The sequence below is a fragment of the Paroedura picta genome, chromosome 2 (genome assembly GCF_049243985.1).
Source record: "Paroedura picta isolate Pp20150507F chromosome 2, Ppicta_v3.0, whole genome shotgun sequence".
Lineage (NCBI taxonomy): Eukaryota > Metazoa > Chordata > Lepidosauria > Squamata > Gekkonidae > Paroedura > Paroedura picta.
Genome location: NC_135370.1, coordinates 77,102,152 through 77,111,860, shown reverse-complemented (window position 1 = coordinate 77,111,860; position 9,709 = coordinate 77,102,152). Strand labels below are relative to the sequence as shown.

The 9,709-nt window shown below is 44.8% G+C and overlaps 1 protein-coding gene across 1 annotated transcript; it reads left to right on the top strand.

The window, feature by feature from the left end:
• The first annotated feature begins 255 nt into the window (after window positions 1-255).
• On the top strand, window positions 256-9,439 carry APLNR (apelin receptor). Its single transcript, XM_077320946.1, has 2 exons — window positions 256-1,684; window positions 3,891-9,439. Exon 1 carries the CDS (start codon window positions 524-526, stop codon window positions 1,646-1,648), a length of 1,125 nt encoding a protein of 374 aa, XP_077177061.1. The 5' UTR covers window positions 256-523; the 3' UTR covers window positions 1,649-1,684; window positions 3,891-9,439.
• Window positions 9,440-9,709: the final 270 nt, after the last annotated feature.

The window sequence follows — 9,709 nt, the reverse complement described above, 5'->3', positions numbered from 1 at the left end:
GAATACATCCTTCCATAGATGTCTCTGGTTGGCTTAAAATCACATCCCTTTTCTTGTAGTGGAGGGTGAACTCTGTGTGTGTGTGTGCGTGCGTGTGTGTGTGTGTGTGTGCGTGCTGGTATTTGGCTTTAAGTGCATGGATCCAAGTGACAAATGGAGTTGCTCAGCACCACAGGGGGCAGTTCATCCAATTCACATCAGGATGTTGAGTGAAAGGCAAGGGGAGGGGCGAGAAAGGGGACCAGAGCATACAGATATAAGACAGCTCAAAAGGAAGGAACTGCTATCTCTGGAAGTGTGAGCAAGAGACAATATACAGACTGCGCTGGGCATTGGCCAGATGTGCCTAAAGCTTTGTGGAGGAAAAGGAGGAGAAAGAGGGTCACAAATGAGCTGAGACACCGAGGCAGAGGCTCCCCTCTGGAGGAAGAAGACACTTTGATAACGTGGATCCAGCTCACTGAAGGACTGCTCAGGATCAGAGAGGAATCTCTTAGCACATTCTCCTTCTGCCAGAGCAGGCATGGAGCCCAGCAATGCTAGTGACAACAATTCATCCTTCTACTGTGACTACGTTGAATGGAGTTCCTCAAGGATCCTCATTCCTAGCATTTATGTGCTGGTTTTCATACTAGGCACAGCTGGCAATGGTCTGGTGCTATGGACCATATTCTGGGGAGGCCAGGAGAAACGGCGATCAGCAGATGCATTCATTGCCAACCTGGCAGTGGCTGATTTGACCTTTGTGGTCACCTTGCCACTCTGGGCTACCTATGTCATCTTGGACTACCACTGGGCCTTTGGGTCTTTTGCCTGTAAACTCAGCAGCTACCTGGTTTTTGTCAACATGTATGCCAGTGTCTTCTGCCTCACGGGACTCAGCTTTGACCGCTATTTGGCCATCGTGCGACCCATTGCCAATGCCAAACTCAGGTCAAAAGCAAGTGGGCTTTTAGTGACCATTACTCTCTGGGCTATGGCAGCTCTTCTGGCCTTGCCAGCCATGATATTCCGTAGTGCAGGAGCACTCAACGGGGAGAACAAAGTGACATGCTACATGGATTACTCAGGTGTAGCATCTAATGAAACAGAGGCAGCCTGGGAGGCAGTGCTAGGCTTATCCTCCACCTTAATGGGCTTTGTGGTGCCCTTTGCCATTATGCTGACCTGTTACTTCTTTATTGCCCAGACCATTGCCAGCCACTTCCGAAAGGAGCGCAGTGAAGGACTGAGGAAGAGGAAGCGTTTGCTGACAATTATCATTGTCTTGGTGGCCACTTTTGCTATATGTTGGCTACCTTATCATCTGGTGAAAACCATCTATATGCTGATGGATCTGATGGATTGGGAAGTGATACCCTTGTCCTGTGGGGTCCATGACTTCCTTAGCAATCTTCACCCTTATTGTACCGGCTTGGCCTATGTTAACAGCTGCCTCAACCCTTTCCTTTATGCCTTCTTTGATCCCCGCTTCCGCCATGCCTGTGCTACCGTCCTCTGTAGCTCCTCAGGGCATTTTGTCAGTGCTGCTGGGGACAAGTCAGCCAGCTATTCCTCTGGCCATAGCCAGAACCATCCAGGAAAAGTTGAGGAGCCACAAAGGGAGAAACAGAGCCCCGACAGCCAAGAGACTCTGCTCCGAGGGTAAAGGAAGACACCACCATCCAATCATGAAGGACTTCAGGTAAAGTAAACTTTTGTATGTCACCGAACTCTTCCATGCATTTCTTTCTATGTTATTTTATTAGCCAGTCTTTCTAATGATTTCTGTCACAATCTTGTTGTCCTTTCTCTCATTTCATTCTGTGTGGGAGTAGGCTCACCTGAGGGCTGCCTTGAGCATACAAGGAGTCACAGGATGCACACTTGAGAACTTGCAGTGCAAGCAAAAGGAGAATGGCAATAAGGAGAATTGCTTTAGGAGCAGCCACCCAGTATGGAAAGGCCTCGCTTCAGCTGCTGGCAGTTTAGACAGGTCAAAGGGAGGGGGAAAGAGACTGCAGAGTGGCCCCAGATTCCCCTGAGGTCTCATGAGATTGCCAGCAGACTTCAGGGGAATTGACTGAGCAAGTGCAGCCTGCTGCCCCAGCTTCATAAAGGGCTTAGAAGCAGACCAGGGAAGAGATGGTTGGCTTCTCACTCCAGGCAGCTCAAGAGAGGTCTAGTGGAGCGGAGGAAGAACCAGGTTCTGCAAACCAATTCTGAGGCTCTGGATGCCCAAGCAGAACAAAAAAAAAAAAAAAGGGGAGTGATGGATAAGGGAGAAGCTGAAGCAAGGAGAATAGAGTAAACTTGCCAACTCAAGACTGGAAAATTACTGGAGATTTGAAGATGATGCAACCTGAAGAGGGCAAGGTGTGGGGAATATAATGCCGTAGAGTCCACCCTCCAAGGCAGCCACTTTCTCCAGGGCAACTGCCCTTTGTAACCTGGAGATCAGTTATAATTCCAGGAAAACTCCAGGCTCCACTGGGAGATTAGAAACACAAGACATGGAGGCCCACATTCTCCCTCCTCTCACTAGGTTGTTGTCACTAGACCTTTGTTATTAAGGACCCTTCTGTTGTGCTGGGCTCAAGTAAACTCCCTAGGAACAATTAGAGCCAGATTGGTGTAGTTGTTAGGAGTGTGGACTTCTAATCTGGCGAGCCGGTTCGATTCTGCGCTCCCCCACAGGCAGCCAGCTGGGTAGCCTTGGGCTTCCCACAGCACTGACTGAGCAGTGATATCAGGGCTCTCTCAGTCTCACCTAACTTACAGGGTGTCTGTTGTGGGGAGGGGAAAGGGAAGGCGACTGTAAGCCGCTCTGAGACTCCTTCGGGTAGAGAAAAGCAGCATATAAGAACCAGCTCTTCTTCTTCTTCTGTTGGGGGACTTACAAATCCAACTATTGTGCTGGCTAGTGTGGCAGCCCCAACCTGGATAGCCTAAGTAAAACTGATCTCATCAGACCTCAGAAGATAAGCAGGTTCAGTCCTGGATAATTCTTGGATGGGAAACCCCCAAGGAATGTTAGGGTTGCTATACAGAGTGCAGCCAATGGCAACCCCCCCCCCCCCGAATGTCTCTTGCTTTGAAAACCCTGCAGAGTTGCTGTTAAGTCTGTTGCTGCTTGGTGGCATTTCCCATCACCCCTGCAGTACTGCAAAGAAGATCAAGCAGGTGTTTGTGAAAGAGCATGTGAAGTTAGTCTCCTTGTGCTTCTGTTGCCCATCTGTATAGTTGGATAACAGTGCTTCTTACAGATATCATGAGCCTATTTATGCCTTTTGATTGTAGTAGCATGTGATCATGTGTGGGAGAAGTGACTAGGAAATGTGGTCAGCTATGTTACGTCCAGTTGCACTTTAGAGACCAAAAGGATTTTCAGGGTATGAATTTTAAGAGTTTGACAATGAGAGCTTTGACTCTGTTGTACTGCTGTTCAGTGTGGCCTTCCTCTTACACCGGGGATCTTGGGAAATTTTTAAGTGTCTGCATTTTAATATCAAATAGTTTGCTTGTCTGAACTTCAGGAAGTCTTAAAGATAATTTAAGTTCAATTTGGGAAGTTTACTGAAAGCAGTAAAATGGTAGCTTTAGGCACCAATGCTTCATGCAATCAGTAGGAATGACATCCCAAGAAACGTAGGTGAGATCACACAACACATCCCACTGACTGTAGTGGGAATTAACTTGCAAATCACCAGAGCTGAGATTGTGGCCTTTGGCAAGGCATTTAAACTCCAGGATTGGTTTTCTCACATTATCATCTGTTCCTTAGTATTCACCCAAAACACTTATGAATCTGATTAACTTTCTGAATGATTCTCTGTAACTGGTTGGTGCTTAGAATGCCTGCCTCATAAACCCATATACCTACTTCTTTTTTTGTTTTGTTTTGTCAACAGACATCTGGAGAGGTTAGCACTCTGCAACTCACAATTGCCCTGTTCCTCAGATGGGATGAAGTGATCACAGCTCCAGAAGTGGGTGCTTTGAAGATCCAACACTAGGACTAGCACCATGGACATGGCCCGCTATGAGTTTCATTCTTCCTGTGGAGAGACAGCCTTGATAAGATATGCTGGAACTGATATATGACCAAATTTTTAAAAGTCCTTTCTCCCTATTCCTTCTCCCTCCAGCCTTTTCCTACTTGTTTCCTGCTACATGGATGGTCTTGAGGTGTTAGGAGATCCCTTTTCCATATGGGTGTTTAAGCAGCAATGTCTTCTGTTTGTTTGTCTTTAATTCTTCCATAAACCACTGGGAGCTGGTTTCTCCTGGAATGTGAGAAAATGCATATAACTCCTCCTTTATGCAATTAATATTAGAAGAGGTATTTGCATGGGCAATAAGGACTCTTCTTTGAGAGAGAAGGGACCACAATTGTCTTTGGTCTGAAGAAGCAGATTAGCTGTGAGCTCCGTCCCATCTCTTCAGTACCATATGGAATCTCCTAGAAGGTTTTTAGGTATAGATTTCTGAAACATGTATTATACGAGTTGATTAAACAGGGGTCATGGCACAAAAATGGACAACATTTTTTTGATTTTTGGGTAACCAGCCTCCAGGAGGGGCCTGAAGTTCTCCCAGAATTACAACTGATCTCTAGACTGCACAGGACTGTTCACTTGAAGGAAATGGCAGTTTTAAGAGGGCAGACTCAATAGCCCCATGTCCCTACAGCTCCTCCCCTCCCCAAACTCTGTCCTCGCCAACCACTGCCTCTAAATATCCTGGAATTTCCTGAGCTGGAGTTGGCAAGCCGATAGCTACCCACTCTCACATAACATCTCTTATAACCTAGTGATTTTTTTTGTAAAAACGAACAAACCTGTCTGTAAAACACCACATTTATTTTATTTTTAATTTCTGCAAAATGACATTTATATAATACTTTTGCTGAATTTTAACCTTCTGAAAAATGCTTTTTGAACAACATTTTTTGAGCAACAGAATACGGTGTTTAAAATAAAGTATTACAAGCTTAGAAATGCAAATGTTTCCAGATTGAACCAATTGAAACAAAAGCTTTCATTGTGTTGGATTAAAAAAAAATACTGGTTGAAGTTATTTGAGATTTCAGGAATACAGTTTGAGATTTCCTGAATACATCTTGCGGTCTCATCTCGTTTGTTTTCTTGGGACAGTTTAAATAAATCTACATACCCTTACAGGGAACTGTTAACTCCCCCTAACATACATTTAAAAACAACTGTAACACTGTTTTTCAAACAGTAGAAACTGCTTACTGAAATCCAGCATATACATATAACAGATTTGATTGGAAAAATGTATCTTGGGTTGCTTCAATTTGGGCTGGGAGTAAAAGGTTTCCTGTGGGAGTACTCTCCCATTAATATAAACAAAAAACTAAAGACTCCCCCACCCTCACATGGCACTAAAAATACCTTTGAACCTCCCTCTGCCTTTTGTGTGCAAGTGTGAATCTAGGTCAGAAAGCAGGAGAGAGCCCTTTTAAAGCCCTTGTGGGTTTTACATGCAGCTTACATCCGTTGTAGTAAGATAAGGGCCAACTTCCTCTAGCTTCATAGGAGGTTCTTTTAATGCCCTGCACTCAGATTGGTATGCAGACACCGAGCTCAGAAGATTGTACCAGATGATCTGCAGAAGATCCAAAATGGACAAGGGAAAAAAGCACTGCTGGCTTGTACTTAACTGAAAAGGCCGGGGACTGAAAATTTCACTTGTTTTTGGTAGCAGAAAATAATAACAATAGCATGTGTGAGTGGCGGGGAACACAACCTCTTGGCACATGCTCTGAACCATATAAGCCTGCTGGTGTTTTGGAATGTCAGAGTCACATTTCAGAGGGGAATGGCGACTGTCATTTAATACCATGGACTGTAATTGCATGTGACAAATAAACAAAGTTGGATTAATCACATGCTCTTGGATGAACTCTTACCAGCTACACAAAAGAAATTGATGTGGTGCTGGAAATCCCCCCATCCCTTAGATTTATATTTGTGCATCAGGACAGGGCAAAAGCATAAGGAGGCAGAGGGAAAATGTGGATGCAGAGAAACAAACTGGGAAGACGAATTGTGATTGAAAGGCAGAAAGAGAAGTGCTGAAAACAGTCTAGAATTCAAGAAGTAGTAACAAATATGCCACTTAGCACATATGGTGTGTCTTTCTCTGATTGCTTAGTAGTCACCACAGCCCCTCTCCAACTCCAGTGAACACTGGCTTGCTAACTCCAGCTTGGGAATTTCCTGGAGACCTGGGGGTTGTGCCTGGGATAGGTGAAATTGGGGGGGGGGGGAGAGGAGCTCAGTGGTGAGGTGATATCACTCTAGAACCATTTACGCACTGGAGGTTTCATGCCGGGCTGCAGGCTGGAGTTTTAGTTATGGCAGGTTGCCCCACCTCTTCCTGCACCCACACGGGGGAGCATTTGGCCCGGTGCACCTCATCCGCCCCTGATTTGTGTTCCTGCACGGGAGCTGGGGCAGTGAAGTTCCCAGTGCATAAATGGTCTAGCACTTCTGTTTGTTTGGTTTTTTTTGCCTTCTATGGTAAATCACAGTATTCCCACTGAATCTGCCATATCCTCCAGTGGAAATAATTGTTCTAGACTGGAGAACAATTGTAATTCCAGAAGAACTCCAGGCCCCACCTAAAGGCTGGTAACCCTAGCTTCAACAGCCAGACTTCTCTGACTTCTAGGCAGCAATAACCCTTTGGAATTTCTTAGATTTCACATCAAATCCTGCAAAAGGGAAGAATGTTCATTCCTTTGAAAGCTGGGGTGGGGGAATATTAGTATTAAAAAAATGGCACTATTCTCTTTGCTTACTTGAGGCATACGATCACAAGTGTATTTTGGGAATCAGTTGTGCCAAGGCAATGAATTCTGTTGTGATGTCCCACTTGGCCAAGGGGCTTCATCCTGGCCACAGGTCTCCTATTTGTTCACATTGGTAATACAGAAAATATCAGAACCTGTGCAGAATCTGCAGTCTGGATAATATATTTTACGTGTGGGTAGTAGATGGGTGCCCCCCTATATTAACAATTAAATCTTTATCCAGAGTTGCCATCCATATTTTTTTAGTGTGGCTGTAACCTGTATTATTGCAGCGGCTGTAGGGACATGTGCTTAATATAAATGCATAGAAGAATTTTTCTGTCAAATGCTAGAGGGCACACAACTCTCTCAACACCTGCCCAGAAAGGGTGACTTCACATATACTTGTTTATGATGGCTTATATGAGTGAAACAAGTACTCACTCATTAAGAACATCACCTGAAACACACTATACGATGGAAGCCAGCTACACTGTAGATCTAAGCAAGTTACACCCTTCTAAGCCTATGGATTTCAATGCACAAAGAAATAATTCTGCTTGGGTTGACACTGCTAAACATTCAACCCCATGTCATACTTTGGGTGTGTGTTGTCTGCCAGCTCATCTAGCTACCCTTTTCAACTTTCTAGTATAGCCTCTCTGCTTGCTTGTCCTGAAAATAAAGATGTGCAAATGGTGCTCAGATCGTCTGAGAGTGGTGCTGGGACCCTGGCAAGCCAATGGTCACTGAGGAAATCTCTTTTATTTCCATGGAATGTAGCTAACAAAAGGAAGGCCTCTCTCAATCTCCCTTGCCTCTTGATTAATTTCTAAGCACTATGCTACATAAAACACTTCAGAGCAGGCCTTCAGTCTGGAAAGTCTCCAGTTTCAAACCTGTGAGAAAGATTTTTGTTTCTACCCCCTTTCAGCAAAGATCCTGTGAGGAATCAAAAGTATCAAAAGAAAACCATTGCTTCTAACCATAAGAATCAATAGGGGCATCTAAACATTATCCAGGAAATTACTTAACTGTATCTGATTCAGATGACTTATAAGTGCAGACCAGTTACATTTCTTTCAAGTTGGTAGCCCTATAGTGGTAACTTAGGGGTGGGGGAATGGACTAATCCTGGCAATGGCCCATTATGCACGGCTGCCGAAACAGCGATTTTGGGTCACATGGAAAACGCAGAGGGGGAAGACGCGAAGCACACCGGTTATGCACGTGGCGGGGCGTGACGGCGGCAAAACCCAGAGTAACCGATTATGCACATGGCGATCCCGGCGCCGCTTCTGGTTGCGCCCCGGTTACCTGGAAGCTGCGCTTTCTTCCGCGTTTCGCGAACGCGGCTTTTTTGGCGGCGTGCACCGAAGCTGCGGCTGGTTGCAGCCGGCACCGTGCGTTATCGGTGATTTTAGTCGCCGCCATTCCACCCCGAACGTGCGTTATTCCCCCCGTGCATAATGGGTCAATGAGAGGATTATTATATAGTTCAGACACTATTATATTACACACAGAGAGCTTTTGTAGAAAATGGATTTTTCTAACTCTGCATTTAACCCATGCTCCGCAGTTCAAATTAGATTTAGCTAAACTGAAAGAGAATACAGGGATAAGGCATACACGTCTGCTTGTAGAGGATGCAGGAAGGGCACTGGACTAGTGGAGGAATGAAGATCAATCTGCATCCCAAAGAGCTCCAAAATAATGAACATTGTTGGATCATAGAATATGATCAAACACATGACGGTACTTGTATGTTGTTCTTGGCTCATGAGGCATTAGAGCTGCTTTTTGTAGTTATGGCACATCTCTTTTCCCTGTGTATTTCTATTAATAACAAAGAATGGTTCTTTGAAATAAGATTAAGGTTCTGTGGCGAACACAGTAGCTGTATAACCCCTCTCAGAGTCCTGGGGTAAGCTGGATCTCTGAAATGAGTTTAGGCAGGCCTAATGCATGCAGCTGACATCAAACCAAATGCACTTTGCATTTCAGAAAACGTTTCCTAAGGGTATAGTGCTGCCAGTTCTATCACTTTGAATGGAGGCTTACTAACGTTCACAAAATGACAGATTTGCCTCCTAGTTGTTCTGAAACTGGGTCTGTTTACATTTGCCTTTATTCTGCTTATTTATCAGTTAAGTATTACAAAATGTTAACATCTTAAGGTTTTCTTTCAAAGCTATTGGTAGAGCAAAACAGAGCATATTGTGTGATTGCATGTTGTGAAGAAGCAATCAAATTCACAAGAGCAAACTGGTCCTCCTTCCTATGTCCCCCACTCTTGCAAATTCAAACAAAACAGACAAGTAGGGATGGGTGTAAATTGGGAAAATGCGGCTCATATTGGTTCATGGTTCCTGTTGTGTGTGGTTGGCAAATGATGGACCGTCAAGAACTTTTTTGATGCTAGATGAACTGATTTGATTCATGAGGTTGCCTGCTAGAGAAACCAAATTCACAGGAGATCTCTGGCTGACTCTCCTCTATCTGCCCTCCAAGTTTGGAGTTACAGAAAGGTGCCCCAAGAAAGTGTTTTCTAGGAAAATGACAGGCACAAATTCATGAGATTCAGGAGTGTGCAACTATAGACATCAAATTCTTAACAGATCTCTGACTGACTCTCAATATGCCTCCTATACCCTCCAAATTTGATGAGTATTGGATTCTTGGGGTCTGAGTTGCAGCCCCTCCCCAAGATGCCCCCATCCTGCACAGTTTCCAATGGAGGGGGGGGGAGCAAAGAAAGCAAGGGCAATAGAAGCATAGCAGAACAGAATTAAAGTCCCTGAGAATGTCTGCAGTAGAAACCGAAGGGAGGGGGATTTTTGAAAGCCCAGAAGAAGCAGTGTGATGTGCCCAGCAGAACCAGTGCTTTGGTGTCAGTGCAAAATGAACAGG

Bases quoted from the DNA above. Each gene is read 5' to 3' on its own strand.
- APLNR (XM_077320946.1), top strand. From the start codon at position 524: ATGGAGCCCAGCAATGCTAGTGACAACAATTCATCCTTCTACTGTGAC.